This window comes from Mustela erminea, chromosome 19 (assembly GCF_009829155.1).
Source record: "Mustela erminea isolate mMusErm1 chromosome 19, mMusErm1.Pri, whole genome shotgun sequence".
Lineage (NCBI taxonomy): Eukaryota > Metazoa > Chordata > Mammalia > Carnivora > Mustelidae > Mustela > Mustela erminea.
In genome coordinates, this window is record NC_045632.1 from 50,064,150 (window position 1) to 50,090,021 (window position 25,872).

Here is a 25,872-nt window from a genome sequence, read left to right on the forward strand (position 1 = left end):
ATAGCTTAATCTTCATGATCCAACTGAAAGCATGGAGACCAGTTATAAATCTAAAGACCAGCAAAGTGACCTTTGATGTAAGACAAGGAAAAATGATAAAGGCTTGAACAACACAGTGGCATGGGGCTTAAGGAAGGGACTCACGTCGAGAGAGAAATTCAGTATGATCTAGAGGGGAGTTGAGGTTGAAAGGGGGGAGGATGGTCTCTGGCTTTTCTGATCTAAATATAGTCGCTTAGGAGCATTCACTGAGACAGTCAGGATGCTAGTACCCTTCACTGAGACAAAGGAACTCTTAGATGTTCTTTGACAGAAAAATGGAAAAATGAGATAAAAAAAAATGACATTTAGGTTTTCTCACACAAACCAGAGATGCTGAAAATCTTATATCTAGCTATGTTTTTGTAGGAAAGAAGCCTTGAGAAAACAGGACAAATAAAACAAAAATGAGTATGGCTCCTTAGTGGTCCCAAATATGAGCCTACCCCTAATGAATTGGTACCATCTTTTTCCAAGTCCTTCTTTTATCCTTTTTTTTTTTTTTATGTATGTTCTGAAGTCCCATGGTACTGCTGCTATTACTGTATGATGTCAGAAGTCATAGATAACACTGTTAAGTGTTTGACCTAAAGCACAACATGAAATGATAAACCCACCTTTACAGTTGTGCTGCAGACACAAAAGTTAGTAAATATATCATTCATCCTTAAGGAGTTTATTTATGAACATAGAAATAAATTTCTTGAAAATAGATATGAAAAGTAAATGGCAGAATTCAACATCCTATTTATGAAAAAAGCCAAAGTAGGAATTGAAGAGAACATCCTGAGTGTTTTAAAAGGCATCCATGAAAATCTGATCGCTAATATCATACTGAGTAGTCAAAGACTTGAAACGCTTTCCCTCTCAGATGAGGATCAAGGCAAGGATGTCTGCTCTCATGCTTCCTGTTCAACATCATATTGCTAGTCCTAGCACATGCGATAAGAAAAGGAATTCAAGGGATGTAGATCAGAAAGGAAGATATAAAATGTTCTATTTATAAATGATATGGATTTGTAGGTAATATCTGTAAGAATTTCTTTTTTTTAAGTGAGTTTAGCAAGGTCATGGGATACTTAGCTGTCTCTAAAATAAGTAAATCTTAAAAATATATATGCATATATATGAGTATACATATATATGAAATCTTTAAAATATATGTGTATATCTGATAAAGGCTACTGTCCAGGATATAGAAAGAACTCTCTCACAGGTCAATAATAAAAAAAAAATCAAATTAAGAAATGGGCAAAACATTTGCACATACAGTTCATCAGAGAAAATAACATTTCAAAAAGCACATAAAAAGATTCTTAATATTCTTAGTCATTAGAAAAGTGTAAAATAATACCACGATGAGATATCAATATATAACCATTAAAATGGCTAAAATTAAAAAACAAAAAACCCGATAATGCCAAATGCTGATGAAGATGCAGAGTAACTGGAAATCCTCATTGCTGGTGCAAATGCAAAATGTTACAGCCACTTCGAAAAATAGTTTGGCAGATTTTTTTTATAGATTTAACACATATTTACTGTATGATCCAGCAATCTCATGCCTAGGTACACAAGAGAAATGAAAAACCTGTATGTAAAGTTTTATATTGGCTCTATTCATAGTCTGCTAAAACTGGATACCACCCAAGTGTCCATTAACTAGTGAATGGATGAACTTTCCCATTTTGCTGTGGTGTATCCATACAATATGATAGAATATTACTGAACAATAAGAAGAAATGGAATATTGATACATGCAACAACATGAATTAATCTCAAGTGCTTTATGCTAAGTGAAGGAAGTCTTACTTAAAATGCAATGTGCTGGACTATTATTCAGTGTCTAAGATATTCTGGAAAGGGCAAACAATGGGAGCAGAAAAAGGATCTCTGTAATAGCTTCAAGGTGAGAGACCCATAAATACAGAGAACAAAATGGTGGTTGCCAGAGGGGAGGGTGGCAGGGAATGGGTGAAATGGATAAAGGAGATTGGGAGGAGCAGACTTCTAATTATGGAATGAATAAACCTTGGGAACGAAAGGGAAAGAACAGGGAATATAGTCCATGGCATTGCAATAGTGCTGCATGACGACAGATGGTAGCTACACTTGTGGTGAACACAGCATAGTATAGAGTGTCAAGTCTCTGTGTTGTACACCTGAAACTAATGTAACATTGCCCAACATTGTTAACTGTCCTTCAATTAAAAAAAAATATCTGAAGTAAATTCATAAAACAGGAAAGGTTTTAGTAATATGGTTATTCTTCAAGATGCTCGTAGAATCCTGCTGAATACGTTTCTGACTTATATGAACCATAGAAGCAAAAGAGTCGAAAGAATCACAGGAAAATATCTGGGTTTACTGGTTAACAGAGAGACTGTAACTAATGAGAGGGCTTATCCATGTACTTTCCTTTCCCCTAGAAGCAGTAGGAACATCCTCATTTTGAGGTACCATCCCAAGTCTTCTTTACTGCTAATCCCTCAACTTCGGCATGCAAATTAGCTGGAGAGCATGCCAGCTCGTGCTTACACTGGTTAAATGCTTTCTTGACATTCATCATGAGGACATCTACAGAGTCATCTCCCTAGCTCTGCACGTCCCGCAGCAGGAAGAAACCTCATGGACCCCTGATGACCACTGCCCTTTCATTTGCTTTCCTCCATCCGCAAACTCTCCCCAAACCATGTCCTGAAACCTGTCATGCTCAAGTTCAAACCCTTCTGCCATGAAGCCTCCCAAAGGTCTCTAGAGAGCCTCGTCTTACACTTTCAAATAATGTTGAACAAATTACAAAGATATATTTTTCATACTGGCTTTTAATTATTTTTGAGCCTCTCAAGAGCAGATCCATTGCTCATTTATTATTGTGTTCCTGGCACCTAGTACATTACCTGTTATGTGAAAGATAATCGATAAATAGCAGTTTATGGAAGAATGAGAATGATCCATCATACACAGCTCAAGAAACCTGTAGCTTTGAATTATTCGTAAGAGACAGGAACAAAGTTTCGATTATATAAGCAATTAAATGATGTGCAAATGTACACTTTTAATGAAAAGAGTTTAGATTATATTGAAAGACTTATTCCACTTGAAAAATCATATAGTACATAGAGAGTCTAGTTCCATCTGAATCATTTTTCATCAGTACACTTGGACTTGTAGCAGTGAAGTGTTTTCAAATGAGTACATGATTTCACTTAATACTAATTATTTTTGATTTTCACTCTTCTAATAATACAGTGTCTTTATAAAACTGAAATACTTTCTACTTCTTGGAGGAAAAAATATTTTGTGGTCTCATTTCATTTTGTGTTCTATTCTGACTTACATTATAGCTAGTAATTGATATTCAAGCACAAATGTGGCAAACATTCTCTCTAATGCTTTCAGAAAATTTCCACTTTTCTGACACCGGTAATCCTGGTAATTCTCAAGTCTATAATAATATGCTTTTGTGATAATTTTATACACACACATACCTTTATTTATTTTAAATATTAAATATTATTGACTTAACTGATACAGTTATTATAAAATTTTAAGATATTCAGAAATGCCAAAAAAAGTGTAGTAATTACCAAGAGTCATGCAGCTCACAAATAATGATGACTACCAGTGATTATTATTCCAGGAATTGCTAAATATTTCTGGAGCAGGGTTTCCCAACTTTCGCACTCCTGCCATTTGACCTGTTATGGTTGGGGGCTGTTCCATGCGTTGATGGACACTTAGCGGTATCCCTCTTCCCAACTAGTAGTACCTTTCCCCTAGTTGCGACAACAAAATATGTCTCCAGAAATTGCCAAATGTGCCCTGGGGCAACATTGCCTCAGGTTGAGAAGCACTATGCTGGACCCAAAAAAAAAAAAAAAACCAAACAAACCAAAAAGGAACTGAGAAATAAGTTTCCAAAACTTTATTAATGGAAATTGACAGAGAAAGGAGAAACCAAATTGAAGCCAAGGGAATTGCTTTACATTATTTATATATCTCATAAATATATGTTCAACTTGAATGATCCCACTAAACTTTAAGAAAAGATTATGAAAATTTAAAAGGTTATGGAGTCACTAGGTTTCATATTAAATTCATTTTTAAATTTTAGGCAGTATTGATCTATTGTTGAAAAATGGGAAAAGTAGCACTCATTTTTCCTCTCCTCTCCTTTTTCTCCCCCACCTGTCCTTTTTGCTAATTTTGCTGTTATTTCTGTAGTTGTTTATTCTTAATGCTAGCCACTAGTCTATCATCATAGCCTCTGTATTCTTGAATGATTTTTTATTTTGATTTATTTCTTCTTGGATTGCCTTGTCAGGTAGCTGATATTTTCTGTTTCCTCTCCAGAATACCCATGAGTGTTGCACTTGAGTTTGCATGTGCTTGGAAATATTTGTTGCCTCAGAACTCTAAAACAAACTTTGTGGGTTTAACTTTATATTGGTTTTTTTGGTTACAGCTTTAGTAAGAAATAATTCACATGCCTTACAATTCACCCATTTAAAGTATACAATCTAATCATATCTTAGTATATTTAATCATTGTGGTATATTACGGAGCTGTGCAGCAATCACCACAACCAATTTTGGAACATTTTCATCACCCCAAAAAGAAACCTAGTCCCACTGGACAAACATTCCCTGTTTCCCTCCCACTACAACTCCAACCCCAGTCAACAACATTTAGATGAAAACATGGAATATGTGGTTTTTATGACTGACTTCTTTCACGTAGCATGGTGTTGCCAAGATTTATCCATGTTGTACCATGTATCAACACTTCATTATTTTTTATCACCAGATAATATTCCATTGTATGGATAGACTACATTTTGGTTACCCATTAATCAGTTGGTGGACATTTGGGTTGGTTCCATTTTCTGGCTCTTAGAAATAATGCTGCTATGGACATCTGTGTATGAGGTTTTTGTGAACATATTTTTCATTTATCTTCTTTTCTTATAAAACTCAGTTACCTTGAGTTTATTTCTAGGAGAGGAACTTCTGAGTTATAATGTAACCTTACATTTGGACTTTTTAGAAACTGGTGTAACATTTGGGGGGGGGGTTCACACTGTGACTTTCACCATTTGTACATATTATTGCACTTTTATTTGCACTGAGAGATGCAGTCATCTTGTCTTCTACAGCTTTTATAGATATCTTTTGGCTGATATTTCATTACAAAGTAGGTTTTATTTTTATTTTTCCTCAAAAAAAGTTTATGTGTGCTTTATTCTCAGATTTCTTTCAAATTTGAGGATATCTGCTTATTGCTTTAACACACACACACACACACACACACACACACACACACACACACACACAAAATAGGCTGGACACATTTTCTTCCTCTCAGAAATTTGTGGATAGTGCTTCTTTGTCTCCTGATATTAACTATTGCTGTATGCTGAAGACAAACTGATTTTTTTCACCTGCTAGATGACTGGCTTTTTCTAACCGAATACTTTACAGAATAATTTCCCCTAAAGGTCAGTAACTTAACAAGGATGCATCTCAGTGTTGTGCATTGCCATTAATTTTTCCTGAAATTGGATGTGATGTTGTAAAATATATAAAATGTAAATTTTTTAAGAAGCTTGTTATTGCAAACATGATCTAAATTTCTGCTCTCAGTTTATTAATCTGAACAAGGTAGTCTTTTCAACTCTGGCATTAGAATTTTTCTAATTATTTTATTCAGTGTATTTCTCAGTTAATTCATTGTTGAATTTTTATGTCAGTGAAGGAGGCCCCAAAACTTACATGGTTAGAAATTATTGTTCTAAGTTTCTTGTTCCAAAAAAGTCTTGTCAATGAAATTAGTTGGTTTTTTTTTTTTTTTTCATTTTGTCTGCATCGACTTGTTCAGCTGTCTGAGAAATCACAGCTGCCCAAAATGCATTAAATAATCAAAGGTGCATGTAGGCAATAAATAACTTTGCAGAAGTTACATTGGTAGACTGGAGAAAGATATTGACTAGTGATTTGGTTAATTTCTCTTCCATTCCACAAAGTTCTGTTCCATTTGACAGACTACATACAAACCATTAAAAAGAGTGAGGATCAATTCCATTTCAACAGATAATCATATAATTTTGCAAGTTCCACTATGTCTGTTAATCCTCTACCATTAGGAAATTCTTTTTAATTTTTATATTTTTATTTTCTCTTCTTAGGTTTTTCTTTATTTAATTTTCCTGAAGTTGCTTCATCTTTTTACGCCTTCCACCTTTTTCTCTTCTTTCTTCTCTCTCTGTTCTGCTCTCCTCTTTCCCCTCCTTCTTTCTAGTAGTTTATCTAAGAATTTGAGTGTATTTATTAAGATACACATAATACAAACTAACTGGGACAAGTTAACCTTTCTCATTGCTACTTTGACAAAGGAAATCTCATAATTTCACTCAGCAAATATTTATTGAGCCCATACATTTTACTGTGCCTTCCCCACATCTCAAGAGAAAGAGAGAGTGCTAGCACAGAGGGAACAAAATAGACAGAGTGTCTGCGTTCTTGGAGCTTAGGTCTCTTGGGGGAGAGGTAGATGATATGTAAGTAAAATATATGATATGATAGATGCTAGTAAGTGTTGTGAAGACAATATAGTTGAGGTGAGGGGGCTGTAGGTTTGGAAAATTTAAATAGAATAGTTATAAAGTGCCCACTAAGAAGGTGACATTTGAATATAAATCTGAAAGAAATAAGGGAGAAAGGCATGTGTATATCTGTGGAAGAGTACTCTGGACAGAGGAAGAAGCCAGCGTAACCATGCAGAGATGGGAATGTTCGTGGAAAAACAAGATGGTCAAAATGTCTGGAGCAGAGGGAGCAAGGAATGATGGAAGACATTAGAAGATCTGGTGGTCAGATCTTTGAGGATTTCGAGAGGTCTTTATTTTTCAACTTCAGTAAGATTGGAAAACGTTGGAGAATTTTGAGCAGAGGGTTGGTGTGATCTAATTTACATTTTAATGAGCTATAATGGGGAAGGTGGAAGCAAGGAGGCCATTTATGAGACCATATCACCAACCCAGCTGAGGGATCATGGTGGCTTGGGCCATGGGTACAATAATGAGTATGGGAACAGTTCAAAAGGAGAAGCAATACAGTTTGCTGATGGATCAATGTAGGTTGCAGAAGAATCAAGAATAACACCAAGGTGTTTGGTCAGATAATCAGTTGGAGGCACAAAATTGGCATTAATCAAGAGGGAGAATATTGCTGGGGTCAAGGAGTTGCAGAAAAATGTAAAGAACTCGGGTTTTTGAACATATTAAAGTTATGATGGAGGCATACAGATAGAGATGTGGAGCTGTTAGTTTGAGAGTTCCAGGTTTCAGATATGTTTCTTTAAGTCATCAGCATATTTAAAGCCATGAAATGGACTAGCAGGAGTCATTGTGGTTGCAGAAGTGTAGTGATAGAGTCTGGGGGTGTTCCAACATTAATAGGTTGAGGAGGGAAAGAGGAAGAAAGAAAGAAACAGAATTATAGCACTAATGAGAAAGGCAAAAGAGTGTTGGTATTCTGGAACCAAGTGAAGAAAAATGTCTCAAGGAGGGGAAAATAATCAACTATGTTCATCGGTTTTGATAGATTAAGTAAGGTGAGGACTGAGAATTGATGAAGGACTAGTAACTAGAATATATGAAGAATCCTCAGAAATCAACAGTGGGGAAAAAAGAAACAATCCAATTAAAATATGGATGTTATGGATTGAATTGTTTCCCCACCCCAAAGTTTATATGTTGAAGTCCTAACCACAATGTAACTGTATTAAGTGGTGGGGTCTTTAAGGAGGTAATTCAAGTTAAATGAGGTCATAAGGGTGGGGCCCTAATTTGGTTGGCCTGGTGTGCTTGTATGAAGAGGAAGAGACACCAGAGAGTTTCTCCTCCCACCTGTGCACAGAGGAAAGGCCATGTGAGAAGGTGGCCATCTACAAGCCAGAGATACACTAGATAAAAGACACGAAGAGAGATTTCATTAAAAGGCCACAAATGGCAATTAAACACACAAAATTCCTCAAAATCACTAGCCACTGGAAAAATGCATATCAAAACCACAATGAGATGTTACTGCATACCTTTCAAGTGGCTGGAAAAAAAGTAATGACACAGAATTCTGGCCAAGGCATGAAGAAACTTGATCCCTCACACACTGCTGGTGGGGAATGTAAATGATATAGGCATTCTGGAAAGGAGTCTGGCAGTTTCCTAAAAAGCAAAACATTCAACTCTCATACGACGCAGGGATTGTACTCCTGGGCAGTATCTCAGAGAACTGAGAATTTACATTCATATGAAAACTTGTACATGGATGTTCATAGCAGCTTTGTCTGTTAATTGCTGAAAACTAGAAACAATCCAGATGTCTTTCAACAGAAGAATGGTTAAACTAATTTTTCATACATGGACTACTGCTCAGCAAGAAGTGGTGAACTACTGACACACACAAACCTGCCTTATCTTCAGAGAGTAAATCTGAGTGAAAAATAGTCTCAAAGGGCTACATACCATAAGCCTTTATTTATAGAACATTCTTCAGATGACATCAAAGAACTGATTAGGAGTTGTCACAGGGTTACAGAAGCGGGGAGGCAGGGAAGAAGTACGTGTGGCTGTAAAAGAGAAGCATAAGGCATACAGATTGCTGCATCTTGACTGGTGTCAGTGTTTTTGGTTTTAGTGGTGTGCTTTTGCAAGATGTTACCTATGGAGAAAACTAGCTAAGGGGCACACAGAACCTTTCTGTATTATTTCTTACAACTGCATGAGAATCTGCAATTATCTCAAAATAAAAATACTAGTGAAAGAAATTATATTTCTGGCTCTTGAAAATGATTGTTACACATTCAGAAAGATATGTTTGACTAGTAAATTACCCCTTGTCTTGGAGTTTCTGTATTTTACTTCATTTTGTTTACATAAGAAACGTAGTGTTAGCAAACTTGTCGAGTTGTATACATAACATATACATGTCAATCATACCTCAAGAATGAAAGGAAGAAAGAAAGGTAGGTAGGTAGGGTTAGCATGTCATATGCATTCTGCTTTTAAAAGTAAAACAGAGTGCCTTAAAAAATAATAGCTTTTTCGAATATTGTTCTTTTTTAAAAACAGCTTTATTGAGCTATACTTTATATACCATACAGTTCACGTATGTATAATGAGCTACTCTGTGGCTTATAGAAATTCACAGCATTGTATAACCATTACCGCAACAGTTTTATAATATTTTTGACACCCCAAAAGAACTCTGTGCCCCTTATCGTCTGTCATTCTCCAACTGCCTTGTCTCCCCAGTCCTAGAAAAACCACTAATCTACTTTCTGTCTCAATAAATCTGTTATTTTTAAAGGACAATCTATTCATGATATAAATAAAAGTTTAGCAAAAGGAATATTTTTTAATTTACTTCTAATCTTGACATTCTGCCTAGTTAATTTTTCTGAATGAGCTCTTTTTACTTTGTGAATGGAATTAAGTTAAATCCTTCCTACCCCTTCTTCTATGGATCCCATTATCCATCCCCCCCCCCGCCTTTTTTGAAAGATAAAAGGTGGAATTCCTGAAGGAATCATTCCAAATTTTTAGTACACTATACTGAATTTAATTGAAAATACACTAATTATTAATGACTTAAAATTATTTGCAACTATTAGTGAGTCGCGTAGAATAACACACCCTGATTTGCTTTTGTTGGGCTAATAAAAGGGGCCTAACTCTCCTGACTAATCCAGCAAGTGATTGCATTCAAAACTGCTACTGGTGCAGCTTAAGGATTTTTAAACCACTTTAGTCAGAAACTCTGTCTTCAAAAGACCTGCCGCTTCCTGCTGGTGCCCGCCTGCTGGGCTCTGCTCTGCCGCCCTCCCTCTCCCCTCGGTTCTCTGAGGCAGTTCCCATTCCTCTGAGTGCTTCTTAATAGCAGTCTGTAAAGAGCTGAGGTATCATATGCCATAAACATTATTCGATCATGAAAATATTGGCCTCTGCTTTCTTTATAATTGTTTTGAATTAGCAGCACTTTCTTACTCCAATAAAATGTTCTCTATTTTTTACCTATTGAGAATCTGCACAATGAGGTTTGCTAACTAGACAAAATAGACACGATTATGTGTGTGAGAATGTTTAAGCTGCCTAAGGTAATATATTGTTTCCATGGCTGTAAGAACATTCATTGCGAAGATAGCAGCAGTTCAAAGAATTGTTCCTTTGTTTCGACCAGTTCCCTGAAGCCTTGATTGGATGCTTTATTGAGTTAGTTGTGATATTAAAATGAAACAACTGAAATATTATGTCTAATAATGATATTATCTAATTTAAACCTTTAAGGAATTCTGAGTGTTCTTTTTAATCTGACCAAACGGATACGATTCAATAATATTCCATAATTGAGAGTTACAACTTTAATTTTCATCTATATCACATTTCAACAGAAAGGCATTTAAACCCTTTTAAAAAAATAGGTCAGGTAAGACCTTTTAAGAACACAAGTGCGTTGTTATCCCTGACTTTTGATACTTTGCATTTTCTTGCATTCATTCCTAGAGATCAAAATGTCTAAGCGTAGAAATAACTGTAAAATGGAAATAAGGACTAGGCTTGGCAAACTCAGATAATACAGTTTCATTTGGCTGTAGGAGGGGGAAAAGCCCTTAAAGTGTATTCTCAGCTGAATAAATTCAGCTCTAAAATTGTTCACAGATGAGCTGAGAATTGACTTTTGAATCAGGTCCCTAAGAAAAACAGAAAGAGTAAAATAGATACAACCACTGCTTATTTGGTCCAGAATTTATAGAAAATAAATTAAAATCTAAGGAACAGATAGAAGCTGAGTCGAGTTTGTGATTTTGAACTCTAGGTATCTGTTCCCTGCAAACATAATGAGCCATTGTTTTGAAATTACTGTTTTCTAACTTCAGTGGATCAATACGTCTTCCAGAAAGGTAATTTAGATAGAATTTTAACCAATGCTGTGAGTGCGTATGCGGGCAGGTTGCTTAAAACTCAAGGTATGTATTTATATTTGATGTGTCCAGAGCTTGCTGGTGGCAGCCGCAATACATAGTTGATTTCTCTAATAGTGCTTCTCATCAACCACACATAGCCACTTGGATCTCACTCCTGTCACCTCATGCCTCTGCATTTATATTTTATTTCCCATGCGGCCAGCTAGAAGAGTCCTACCGTGTTTTTTCAAAAGGAAATTTGTCGATACAACAACAGCCAAATGAATGAAAAGTGAAGAGAAGAAGTTTGCATGTGGACAGAAATTGTAATTAAATTACAATTCACGGAAGTTTTTCTCAGATCTCTTCATTTATACCCCAGCCTTTTAAACATTTTCTCCTTATATTGAGCATTTTTAAAACTTTTTCAGAGTCCCTTCCTGCTCTTTATCCACTTCACTATGACAAGCAAACTAAAAGGTAATTTTGAATGAAAAGAGCTTTTTCATGAGATGAGCAAAGCACAGACCTAAGTAGTGTCTTGATCTTTAATTAGTTGAGACTATTTTGAATGCCAGTCTCAGTTTAGGAAATTGCAAAGCCCATTAATGAAAACAGTTAGTTCAAGGTGTAAGTCTGTGAAGTGTGTGTGTTAGAAGTGTCAGAACAAAAGGTGCTTTGAGCTTCTTTAGATTTTTTGTTATTCAAAGGAATGTAGGTGTTTGAATTTTCAAGTTATAAAAAAAAATTAAGTCTATTAACCAGTGGTTGGCAGATTCTTATCATATCGCTTTGCCAGAGGGCAGAATTTAGGGTGAGGCTGATTTTCTTCTGTAAAATAAAACATAAGAACCATTTCTGCCATGTTCATTCCTCTCCTATGTTGGAAGGAATCCAGGATTGCAGTCCTTTGTAAGATCACCAATCTTACACTCACGTCTTGTATAATAAATTAATAGAAAAAGAGAAGCAGGTTTGTATAAATTAGCAATTTTTTAATGGTAGAAATGCTAAAAATAGAAAATGTAATTATGCCATTCATTTTATTTTATGAATTTTTCTTTTTGATTTTTTTCCTTTTTTTTTTTTTTTAAACAGGGTCATTTTGGAATTCAGCTTCCTTCAATACTGAGGCCTCATACCTTCATTTTCCTACTTTCCATGGAGAACTTAGTGCAGATGTATCTTTCTTTTTTAAGACAACAGCTTCATCTGGGGTATTTTTAGAGAACCTGGGGATTACCGATTTTATAAGGATAGAGCTACGCTGTGAGTCTCCTTTTTCTTAGAAGTCTGTGGCATTCTATTTAATAGTAAACCCTTTAATTGTGAAACTACTGTGTTTCTACTTTATCAGCTAAATCTTTCCATTGTGTCCTTTTGGAAAAAAATCTATGATATTAAATTGGCCTTTTTGCAAGAAAATAATATATAACATGATAATTTGGGAAAACAATTGGTATTCTCTAAAACCAACTTAAGAAGAGTTTTAAACCCAAAAAATTAAATTTTTTAAAAATTCTGAGTTAACTACACAATTACTTAATTAAATCAACCAGCCATATAATTTTGTATGCCGTCTAATGTTGGTATACTTTTAGGCCACTGTTAGTATCTTAATATCAAATGTATATTACATGCTTTTAAAATTAGATGAACTTTGAATCACTATAAGAATTATTTTTACATAAAATGCCAGATGCTATTTAGTTTTCTTGTCCTGGTTACATAGTTTTGCTCTATCAATATGCAAAATTAACTCTGAGGATGAATTTCTTAAAATCTGTGTTTTTTTCAAATTGTACTTTCCGGTCTCATTTCATGTTTCTTCTTTACTGATGCCATCGGGTCCTTCCATAAGATTTAAGCCATCGCCTTTCTGTGTCTTGGTGGCTATGCCCTGGTGCTATATGCCCAAGGGTACTGAGGACTCCAGTGTCCAGCACATGGACTAAGTCGAACAATCTTCATGTCTCCTATTCCCAGCTCCGGCAGTAGTGACCTTTTCATTTGATGTGGGGAATGGGCCTTTTGAAATCTCGGTGCAGTCACCAGCGCACTTCAACGACAACCAGTGGCACCACGTCAGGGTGGAAAGGAACATGAAGGAGGCATCTCTTCAAGTGGACCAGCTCTTACCGAAGATGCAGCCTGCTCCCACCGATGGGCACGTCCTCTTACAGCTCAACAGTCAGCTCTTCGTGGGTAAGTTCTGAGGGTGGGCAGTTTGTCACTGAACTAGAGGACAGAAGTGCGGAGCTGGGCCAAGATGAAATAATAACAACCGGTAACAGCAGCAAGCCACTATGGACTGAGAGCCCGTGTTCCAGGCTCTTGGTTCTTCCTCGTAATCAACCTGTGACACGGGTTAGCCCCATTTTACAGATGAACGGATGGAGGCACAAGGGATTGCAGTGCCTTGCCTCCAGACATCTGCCTAGCAAATGAGATTTAAATCTATGTCGATTCATTCCTAAACCTGGATTCTTAATATTATATAATTGGTTCGAGTTTGGGTTTGTTTGTTTATTTGGTTTTGGTTTTGGTTTTGGTTTTGTTTATTACATTAGCACTTTCAGTGTTTTGTTGAGAGGTGTTTCTCTCCGTTCTCATGGGATTTAAGGAACCCTCCCTGTAGTTCCAGCTAATGCCAAACAGGGACCCCTGTCAAAAAACAGGCCAATAGAGGAAAAAAAGAAAAGCAGGAGCCATCGATTCTTCCATCGATTCTTCCGGTGCTCCTCATTTTGCCCACTGTTCGGATGCCTTCTGAACACTGACCTCACGTTTATTTATATCCAGATATTCCTTTATTGCCTGGATACATTCACTTGGTTTCTATAGACCGGGTACTGGAATCCTTCTGAAAGCGTTTGTTTTATTTTCAGCCTTTGCTAATTACTTCAGAGAACTCATCGACCATTAAGTTCAAGGAGTTATTTCTTACTTGATCACTTCTCATATATTTTGATGTAAATAAGGGCATAGCAGCTCTATAAAGCAGGACAAATGATAAATGATCAGAAATTATATTTCAAGCATTTTTAAGAGTTCTGTTTTAATACAAAATTCAACAGATTCCCTTTATATCTTTTGTTCCTTAATAATCTTGTTTTATTACTCTCACTGCAAAAGAGAAGCCTGTTTGTGACTTACTTGGCTAAGACACATTTGGGATTTCTAATGAATTTATATACTCCTTATTTCTATCATCAATTCTTTCATTCAATAAATAGTTAATGAGCGTCTTCTCTGAGTAGGGCGCTGTACTAAACGACCTAATCATAATCTTGCAACCACTCAACTGACTTATTGAAGGGTATGGAAATAGTAGGGAGTACTCGGAATACGTAACTTTTCTTTTAGTAACATGCTAGAAACTCGGTCGTGAAATTGACATAGATATTTCTCGATATACAAAAACTGAGAAAGGGCTGCAACCAAAGCTATGGCAATTTAAAATCTGTCAGTATCTTGGAAATAGCCTTACTATTCTTGGAAATTGAGAAGGCTGAAACAGTCCTCGAATTTTTCAGTGAAATCTGCTGCAGTTCGCCTGAATGTGAACTTTTATCCTTTGTATGAATTTTAACTTCATAGAAATGAAGTCACTAGATAGTGTGCGTGATAGGAATCCTGGCCTTAATTTGATTTCAGGAAGTTGTAACGGTTAGAAGTACTCTTATTATATCAGAAGACTGTGTTGGAACAGACTTGAGTCTTTCGCCATCAATCCTGTGTTATAATTTTAATAAATATATCTAAGAGATTTCATCTTAATGGTGGCAATTGGTTAGGCTTTTGATATTCCCATATGTGTTCGGATCCAAGGACTGTCTTTGTGAACGTTTTATAAACTAAAATCTTTAGTATGTTTAAGTCAAGTCACTGAAAACTAGAAAGAAAAGGCAGAAAGATCTCTGAAAAAAATGTTACATTCACTATTAAGACAAATCTATTATATAACTCCCTTCTTTTTACTCACAGGTAACCAAGAAAATTGTCAATTTGTGATGCTATGGAAAGGACTCTTATTTTTTACAACGGCGTAGGGACGGGAAGGCCACTGGCTGTGAGAGGCCACATCAGGGTCTTCTTTCTGTCCTTACCTCTTCCCCATTAGTGGGCCCCTGTCTTAGGAAAGGGCCCCAACCAAGTGAATAAAAACTATACTTACACAAAAAATATTAATTTATCAATTTGTAACATTACTATCACACAAATCAGAAAAATTTTTTAAATTTCTAGATGAAAATACTTCACTGGGGGCTAAATTTTAATTTAAAAGCTTACACTGAATTAGTGCAAAGTAGATAAAAAATCAGTAAAAAAATAAGTAAAAATTAGAACCAATTTAATGTAGCTCCTACTGAGACCAGAAAGGAGCTCTCTGCATTCCTGATAGTATGTTTCAGTGGAAGAGACAAGAGGCAGCAAATAAAAGAGTAAATAGTAAGACAAAATAGATCTTATTTGTCATATGTTTTTGATGTAATGCTTATTTTATACATGCATGCACATACGCATATATATATATATTTGTGTGTGTGTGTGTGTGTATGTATGTGCAGCTTCAGATAATGGTAAATACTATAAAATGTCAGGAAATGACTTGGGTTGGGGGGGCTTCTCCTTGAAGTGGGGTAGTCAGGGGAATGCTCTCTGAAGGCCTTACCTTTGAAGAGAGGCCAGAGAAAGCAAAGGAGGGAACTTGTGAACATCTGAAGGGAGAGAATTCCTGGCCGAGGGACCGTACTCAACGTGAAGAGAAGGAGCCTTTGTGGTCGGTAGAGAGAGTCGGTCTGAGGGAAGGCGTGGTGTCAGTCATCATCAAGTTATATACTGGGCCTTGTGAGACCATGGGGAGGAGTTTGGCTTTTATTCTGAGGTACAGAGGAGTGGCTAGATCTAATGGACATTTTTTTTTTTTGAAGATTTTATTTATTTATTTGACAGATAAAGATCCCAAGTAGGCAGAGAGACAGGCAGAAAGAGAGGAGGAAGCAGGCTCCCCGCTGAGCAGAGAGCCTGATGTGGGGCTCTATCCCAGGACCCTGAGATCATGACCTGATCTCTAAGGCAGAGGCTTGAATCCACTGAGCCACCCAGGCGCCCTAATGGACATTTTCCACATCTCTCTTGCTGCTGTGAAGAACATGGATTGAGGGAACGGGGTAGAAGCCACCTAGAGCAGTGATCCCCGTGGGAGATGGCGGTGGCAGGGACTGGAGAGGAGATGGTGAACACCAGCCGTGGGCCGTACTTGAAGTGTAGACACACACAACTTGTGCTGGATTGGTTGTTGCTGGTAGTGTGTTACTTCTTACCCCTGCTAATCTTCTTGGGGACAAGGTGCTTCTTGGTAGGTCCCTGGGATCCTCACAACATTTCTCAGTTTTTAATTTCAACTGAAGTTCATGTTTCTCATTCTCTTCCTTTATCATAATTTGTAGGATAATTCAAGCTGTTCCCGGACCCCTCAGTCTGGATTATATACTATAAGCCCTGCAAACCATAGTCCCACCAGACTGCGAAAGACCGCTGGTGGTTCTTCGCAGCCCAGAGAAAATATTCCCCTTTCTCCCTTTTCTTCAGTGAGATCCCACACACCCCACAATGACACACTCCCAAGAAACTGGGCTTCTCTCTTCATATGTTCTGTGCTAGCACACGGTCAGATATCGAAGGGATGCTCTCTTGGGCACTGTTTCCCCGCGTTTGAATACCTTCCGGTATTCTAGAGCTAAATCTGTTCTCTGAGCCACGACTCAGGGATGCCTGGGAGTCTGTGCTCTGATTCAACAAAAATGATCTTCTGGTTCAGATTTTAAAGAGTAATTTCATTCCCCTCACTTTAAAGTTCAAGAGTTTAATTTGTAGTTCACCCTTCCATCTTAAAAATAATTACGGCTAATCAGTATTTTTAAGTATACATAATGACTGTCATTCATTTTGGGGTATCAGGATATAGTGAGATAAATGTAACTGCAAAGAGTGAGTCTATAGTGTAACTTTTACTCCTAAATAATGTTTGAATCCAGACAATGATGGAGATGATAGCTGTAAGTTACACAGAAACACAGTTCTTTATAAACACGGGACCAAACTATAAGACTAAGCTAATGCTAGTCCAAGATAATGTTAGTATCGCAGCACTTAGTAGCTTTTACCAAAAATGTGCCTTCCTTTTTATAAACAAATTTGGCAGAAAACATTAACACTCTTGTGGAATATTTCAAATACCAAATAAAGTTACTTTATAAAACTACAAATATGAAACATAAGAAATTTTGATAATATAGAACTATGTTTGTTTGAGATATACCTGTAACATTTTTACCTATAAGTAAAGTGTTGTGGATATATGCATATATATTCCTTTTTATTTCCATTATAGTCTCCATCTCACTGTGCTAGGCCTATGTTGATGATACTTACTGACATTACATTTTTTTGAAATTAAGGATTTTGGTGGTCGCTCAGTAGTGACTAGTGGAATGGGACAACCTGAAAGCATCTGATATGTTTTCCCAATCGCTGCCTTCAGTCTCTCCCTTAAAAAGCAGTTGTAAAGTGTGTCTGCATCTCAGAGTGAAACTCTGGGGCAAGACTGATGCTTTACCTTCTGAGCAAAATCAGTAAAAAGAAATAGAAGGCATGATTAAAAATGTGATTCAACTGAGCAACAATGATATATGACGATTAAAATAGAAAGAAGAAAATGAGAGTCTCGGAGGTGGAACTAGGTTCATCTACAGCAAAGAATTATAGAACACAACAATCCCTGTAGTTCCAAAGGTTGGAACAGTTGTCTTCAGTTAACTAAACTGTAGGATGCCATGCAACGTGAAGGAGTAATAAAATAATGAACATAAAACCTTGTATGAAGAAGTCAAAGCGGTGGACGAGAATGGAATGTGATAAATTAGAACCAGTGAACACCAGTGCAGTGACCATCTCCTCCCCTTTCCCGCTGTCCCAACCATCACATTGCTCTTTGTAATAAAAAAGATGATTCACCTTGTAGTTGTAGCCCATCTTTCCCCATTCTTGCTTTTAATTATGGCGCTGGGTCTTTCCTGACCTTTTCACATTCCTTCACTTTCTCCTTTCTGTATGTGCGTGATTTACCACCCGAGTTGAACAGTCCTATTCAGAGGTGCTATTTATTACTCTAAAAAATAAGTTTAGTGGCATGATGTTAATTGGTGTATTAAACATATGCCCTTGACCCTGTTACACTGAGGACTCAGTGGCGAGAGTCACTGCTGTTACCGTTCCCCTGCAAACATTCTCCAACCACGGAAATGATGGAGGGAAAAGAATCAATCTTTTTTTTTTTTTTTTTTCTAAGCTGAAATGTGACAGTGGTCATTTTCTATTTTGGTTTGTAAACTCAGCATTTTTCTTAGAAGCTTCTTAAATTAGCCTTGAATTGATTTTCATTCAACTAGCTCTGCAATTTTTGTTTGCAATCCAAATTCTTTTACTGACAGGTTTTTAAATGGGGCACAGTCCATCGCAGTACTTTGCGACTCGGACCTGGGAGAGAAGTGAGAACTCCTGACATAGACTCAGAAGTCATTTGCATTGCATTTGAATTGCATCAAATCCACAGATGCTTGTTGAGCTTCTAGCGCAGACCGTTTCTAATCGCCATACACAAAGGTTAATATTGAGCTCTGAGCTTATGGAAGCTCTGAAGGCTGGTTCTCACCCTCAGTGGCACATGAGTGTCACCCAGGGATCTTTTGGGAAACTGACAATATCAGTAAAAAGATAGATTTATTTCTGGTGGATAGGCTTTCGTGGGCTTGTAAAGTTGGATACCACAAATACAGCCTTATACTGGTCCTTCGGTGAACATATCCTTGTATTTCTGTTGGGTCTGTACCCTAACAGTGGAATTACTGGGTCATAAGATGGGCATATGTTAAGCATTAAGAGACACTGCCAAATAGCTATTGACCATTTGGATATCCTCCTTATGACGTGGCTATTCAAATCTGTTGCCCATTTTCTATAGGGTTGTCTTCTTCAAAAAAAAGGTGGGGAACTGGGTGTCTCAGTCAGTTAAATGTCTGACTCTTGATCTCAGCTTAGGTCTTGATCTCACAGTTGTGGTTTCAAGCCACAACTGTGGCTTGAAAAAAAAAAATTCTAAGAACTCTGTGTGTATTTTGGATTCATTTCAGATACATTTATTCCCAATTTCTTCTCTCTCTTTGGATTGTATTTTCATATGTGTAATGGTGTCTTTTGATGAGCAGGGGTTATTAATTACAATATATTCTAGAATTTGTCTTTTTACTTTTAGTTTACGTTTTGTAGGCTAAAATAGTTATGGGAAGAGAATGTCAAAAAGTTTTACATTTGAATATTTTTTATTTCAATCTGATTTTTCTTTTGTTGTAAATACGTTCCCACACACCAAAGCACAGTGCAATGAAAGCCACATTTCTCTTTCATGCAATCATATCATTTACTTCAATTGTGTTCTTCTCTCCTCCTTGAGATGTCTTTTTCATGATCAGCTTAAGAAGCACTCAGTGTACTTTTGCATGTTTAGTGAGCAAATCTTAGTGACTGTTGACTGAAATCAGAATTCATGTGGGCTCTTTTAGGAGCAGAGACTATGACTCAGACCACCGGCAGTTCATTTCTTTAAAATGTGCCTTAGGTCAAACCAGAGAGGTGCTGTGGCCTTGGCATATGAGTAAACTAAGTAGACCCACATTTTTCTGCTGGGAGTACCACGAGGGCCTGTTCTCACCACTGACTTTGATTCAGGGACCAGTGCCAGCATTTTCTGCCCTGTGACACTGTTGCTTACTGCACTCGCTTCCTTTTCAGCTGTAATAGTTCTTTGAACATGAGGGAGAACAGTCCTCCCCCCTCGACTCTCCTAGGGTCAGTGAGGAATATTCCATGATAAAATTATAGCTGGGGTCCAGTCTCACAGCTCTGTACATTAATGTACCGTTTCTTCGAGGCTAAGCCATCCCAAGGATGACTGGGTAGGTCAGGATTAAAGATCCAGTACGTAATATAGAGGAGACCATTTTTTCCCTTCAGTCCCCTGACTTGGTCCTGGGCCCAGCCTGCGTGGGCTATCACTTTCCCGTTCCAAATTCCTCTCAGTGGTCAGAGCCTCAGCTGCCTTTCTCTGCCACAGTGCCATGGTCAGGGAGAGCCCCTGTACTCTGCCAGACCCATTTCTATAACTTCAAATTTTAAAGAGAAATGTGGGATCTTGATTTCTTTTTTTTCTAAGGCCCCTGGGCAAATATACAGTTGTTCCCAGTTAATCCTCAATAACATTCAAGCACAGTACCTAAATAATTTGCCATCAAAAAATTAAAGGTGTTCCTGCTTCCAAACCAAAAAAAAAAAAAAAAAAAAAAAAAATTGGCAAAGGAAAGAGCCAGCTCATATTTCATGACAATAGCATCTGTCACTTAGACTCACTTCCTGAGAGTAATGAACATGATAAAAGGGTTGGAGTCAGTCTCTGTTCATCACCTAGTGCACCTATTAGGTACAGATCCCAGTACTGTTATGTAAGTGAACAGATTTAGTTTTATTCCTTCATGTAGGAAGGTTAGGCGTGAGTTTCATAGGATACCTAGTGTTTGTGGAGTTCCAGAATTCATTATATCTGATATAGCGTGGCAGGTAAATTGATAGGAAATTAATTGGAAGACAGTTCCAAACATAATAGCTCAGTGGAAACATCCAGAATCAATTAATCAAACTGCAGCTCATTTTAATTGGACCTACTCTAACCCTGAAAAGTCGTTGGAATCTTTAATTAAGCTTTCAAGCTGAATACTGTTTACACTGGCTGTGTTCTCCAGGATAGTTCTTCTTAAAATAAGAAGTTATTAACTTGAAACCTAATGGAAAAGCAAAAATCCTCAACACATGTATGACACATATGTTTATGTTTAATTAGACATTTTTTCCTGAATATTTTAAAAGCGTAGTTTAAAACTATTTGATTAAAGGGGCATCTGGGTGGCTCAGTCGGTTAAGCGTCTGCCTTCGGCTCAGGTCATGATCTCTGGGTCCTGAGATTGAGCCCCATGTCGGGCTACCTGCTCAGTGGGGAGTCTGCTTCCTGCCCCCTCTTTCTGCTCCCCTCTCCCCACTCATGCTCCTCATGCTCTCTCATGCGCTCTCATGCGCTCTCTCAAATAAATAAAATCTTTTAAAAAATACTCTGATTAGGTAAACATTAATTCTTCACAAGTACACAATTCAGAAATCCTGTTTGCAAGGCTGGGTTTTGATTTTCTTCTCACTATTACAAATATATGTATTTCATACATGTATGTGGGGTTTTTTTTTTCCTTTAATATCCCCATCCTCTAAACTTCTTGTCTACCAGGTACCTATTTCTGCCATTAACATCATGTGTTTCCCTGTCTACGTCTACCACTAGACCATGAGCTCTATGAGGGCACATCAGTGTAATTCTGTACCTCGCATATCAGACACCATGCCCAGCGAGGAGCTCCTAAGTAGAGCTTCTAGAACTGAAATGCTGTTCAACCCAAAATGATTTAAGGAATAGAAGAAAATGAAAATGATCTTATTTGACCATGTTTTGGTGTGGAGACACACTTTGCAATAAAAAGCCCACTGTAGGTTCTTGCCCTTTCCTGCCTGTAACTGAGTGGGTTTATTTTAGTATTTCCTCAGCTGTGCCTATGGGCTTGTCTCTGGAATTCCCTATGCCTCTAGCTCCTCATCATCTAGAACAAAGTAAAATAAATAAGAATAAACAAGCTGGGGCAGATAAAAAGAAGTGTATTCAGCTGTTGGATTCGCATGCTATTTAGTTATTATGATGTCACTGGCAAAGGGAGTTCAACTCCTAAAGCAGAGAGACTTGCTGCTTCAGAGTGATAAATGCTTACTGGGCCATGATGTAACATTACTGTTACAGGATGATAACGTTATTTTAAATCATGATATATCATGATTTGAAGTACTATAACATGAAATAAATGATATACACCAGGAATCCACCTGTAATTCAGTCTTTCCAGCGCCTGGCCCTCTTCCAAAGAGTTTCCGGGCCAAAGCTAAAAGCAAGACCGTGGGCTTCCTTACCCAACAAAGAAAACTCCAGCAAGGACGCTAAGAGAATTTGGTCAAAGTTTTAACTCTGAGCTCTCAATATTCTATTGAGGTGAGTTGGCAGAGTGTGAGAATAAGGAGGCCCGAAGCTAAGGTGAGTAGTAGTTTAGATGTGGCAGGAAAAGAAGGGTCCTGAGAAGAAGGGGAGAAGAGAGACTTCTGGAATGGAAGGGGACAGAGTAGATGTAGGAGGAAGGAGACAAGAATATTGTCAGCTATTCTGAGACTCTGGGATGAGATGAACTCCTTGCTCCCTGCCATGCCTACGTAAACTGGAACTGGACCATGTCTGGTTCCATAGCGTGCTGCATCTGGATTTATAAATAGAAAATATGACTTCATTGTATTTGCATCATAGAAGAGGCACAAATTATGTCAGCTGAAGCAATTTCAATACACAAAATTTAAGTACAGGTGCTTGAATGGGGACCCTTATGTCTATGAATCTGAATTATAAATACCATTAGTGAAATGAGTCCAGAATTCTTAGAAATTCTTTTAGTTTTCCCTTCATGGTATTTCATTATTCAAAAATGTAGACTTAATGGATTCAGAAACATTCCTTGGGTTTTATCCTCATTCTCAGGCTCGGAGGCCCAGACTACCCTCTGTGGCCAATAGTGTTCCCGCTTTGAAGCACCAAGAACCCAGCTCCACCCTGTCTCCACCTGCCCCCGGCATAATCCAATTTAAGGAGCCAGTGTGTTAACTGATTATTAATAATCAGTCATTAATGTCAATTGCTGATCAATTAGTTAAGATTGTAAATAGTTACTGCACAGCTCTTCTGCGTCAGGCACAGTTCTGTGTGCTGATATATGCTGATAATACACAAAGTCAGTTGGTAAAATGTAAAACCTAGTGGACGGTGACAAAGGTCTAGTTACATAGGGTCTTTCTGGCCAACTCTTGGCTCTGAAGTTTAAAAAAACCCCAAATATGTTTAATCTCTGAGGATAAGAAGATGTTAAGCCATGTAGGCCAGATGCAGAGTGCGCTACGTGAAATGGTAGAGGAGGGAGCCGCGTATCCTAGGAAGAGACAGTCTGTACGGAGCAGGTCTAAGATCTGGAGGTGAGACCGTATCATCTGTTCAGCGACAAAGCTCTGTTTTAGAGGACCCATGACCATCTGACACCTCTAAGTAGAATCACTTGGACTATTTAGATTAGAGTACTACTTTCCCACTTCAGGTTCTGAGTATTAATGTATGGTGTTCTGGACACATGGTGAAGATCCTTTTAGAGCTTACATGCTAATCAGGATCGTGCTGATGAAATGTGGGGTCAAGGGACCGCCTGAATAAGATCCACATCCCAGGTTGATTGTTTATTGTTTCAATTCCCAGCCCTTATTTCGGGCCCACAGAATCTGTATTTCTTGGAGCAAGTCTGTATTTTTACGAAGGCTTCCATGTGACACTCATATTCCTTAAGGTTTGAGAGCCTCTGCCTTAGAACTGCAGGGTCTGATTCCACTCAGACACTGTAAACCTCTTCAGGGGTCACTTGACAAGTCATATTGTCAGGTATTAGCCAATAAGTGCTACATCACTGTCTCTCCATCAACCCCCTCTCCCCAGTTTGCTGAGAATCTTTCTGAGCTTACATTAATCCACACTGGACCGGTATTGAGAGAAAAGCACTGGGAAGTATGGCAGACAAACACGAGTAATCTCAGTAACGACCAAAGACGACATCGGTGCGCAGTCATCAGAAGAACTCAAGGAGTCTTTCATAATGCTCAATAAGTCAATAGCACACCAGCATCAGGATCAGGTTTCAGTATGAAGAATTCGCCACACTTACCCACAAATATATGCTGATTTAAAATTGTGCAAAAAAAAAAAAAAAAAACCACCTTCTACGTAAGACTATCAATCCATTTACTGCTATTTTGCATGAGACTAAGATATAGCCTTATTCTGTTCTTTGAAAGAAACTAAAAACAACAACAAGAAAGCTACCTCTCCTATTTACATTTTAATAAATCCTAGAAAACCAATATGTAACAGATTCAACCTTGGGAAAAAATTGAATTCTCATTTTTATCTTCTTGAATTCTCTCAATATTCTGTCACAAATTGTGTTCCCCAAATTTATTGGCTCATCTGGTTTTGCCCATTCCCTGCAAGGCCACAGCGTTGGTCCTTCTTTGTGAGGTCTCAGTTTTATCTGGTCCTGAATCCTGAATAAAACATGGAGGAACATGTTTCCATTCACCGTATTTCCCTCTTAGGTGGAACAGCCACCAGACAGAGGGGCTTTCTGGGCTGCATTCGGTCTCTGCAGCTGAACGGAATGTCCCTGGACCTGGAAGAAAGAGCTAAGGTGACACCCGGAGTGGAGCCGGGTTGTAGAGGGCACTGCAGCAGCTACGGAAAGTTGTGTCAGAATGGAGGGAAATGCAGAGAAAAGCTCAGCGGGTTCTCTTGTGACTGCACCTTCTCTGCATATGCAGGGCCTTTCTGCTCCAAAGGTAAGTATGGCATGGGGTATCCTCTCAGGAAAAGCCATCCAGTGTGAAGAAAACATCTTGTAGTCATTTTCTGGGTAGCTAATTTGAAAGAGAAATAGTTCCATTTCTGATTTTTTTTTTCTTCAAATTACCTGTTATGCTAATCCCATTTCATTTCTTGGATATTTGCCTCATTTCTTAAAAAACTAGTATCTATTAATAATAAAGCCTCTCAGGTTGCCTCTAGATGTCTTAAAGTATTGGCTGCTTAATCTGCTTTTTTCTATCTAATGTTGATGCTCTTAAGGATTAGAGCTGTCAACAACCTGTCCCATGGGGCAGCTCTCTATTTTAAAATCTTTAAAGGCATTATTGTTATTTTTGATGAAGATAGTCAACCATGAAAAGAGACTTAGGAAGTATTGTGTTTTGGTTTTTGCCAAAAAAATATTTTTTCCAAGAATAAAAATAACTTTTCCATTAAATATGCATGTGTAACAAAATAGAGATACTCCAGCATTTTTCTCTATGATGTGGGCAATATCTGTGAAGTAAAATAGTGGAATGTTTTTCAGTTTGTCTTGTTCACAGACCTATGTCATGGAAGAAAGGAACATCTGAGTGTAGTATTAAGTGTTCTGGACGGACTTCTCTGAATACACAAACATTTGTTATGCTTTCATAGTTGCTCCTAGAAAACTGCCATCATGTTTAATTCAGTTGCTTTATTTGAGTGTGTCTGGGCTACTGAACCTTTTCCTGAAGGAGGCTAACAAAAATTGCCTCCAAATTGAAGCAATTCCTGCTTTGCAAAGAAAGCCCTTGGGATTATTTCATGGAAAGTGGGTTAAAAGTCATGTACTTTTTATCAGAACTAAGTTATAATTTCAAGTCAACCTCTAATAATAACTCACACACCACTGCTCTCATTCTAGGAGGCTGTTCACAGTTAGAGTGAGAGGGCACCTGGGTAGCTTAGTGCACTTAGTGCCTGACTCTTGGTCTTGGCCTGGGTCTCAATCTCAGTCAGGTTTTGATCTCAGGTTGTGAGTTCTAAACAAAGTGAGAACAAAGACCACATCTTCCCAAGAACGTGTCTTTACTTTTTGAATCTGAATGATTTCTAGTTCAGCTTGCTAACTGCAATCAAGAATAATACTCTGCATCTGTGTATCATGTTGCATACAAAAAGTGTGTTGCACATAATAAAAATAATAAAACAAGCAAACAAAAACACTCTTCAAGTGCCGAGGGAATGGAAATGTTGCT

At 37.7% G+C, this 25,872-nt stretch overlaps 1 protein-coding gene across 2 annotated transcripts in view; it reads left to right on the plus strand.

Annotated features, from left to right (window-relative positions):
* Positions 1-25,872, plus strand: part of CNTNAP4 (contactin associated protein family member 4) — a 238,827-nt gene that overhangs the window by 193,394 nt on the left and 19,561 nt on the right. For both annotated transcript variants that reach the window (XM_032325430.1, XM_032325431.1), the window contains exons 16-18: positions 12,100-12,270; positions 12,988-13,206; positions 24,385-24,624. In XM_032325430.1, the coding sequence (XP_032181321.1) occupies positions 12,100-12,270; positions 12,988-13,206; positions 24,385-24,624 (630 nt within the window). The remainder of the gene's footprint in view (positions 1-12,099; positions 12,271-12,987; positions 13,207-24,384; positions 24,625-25,872) is intronic.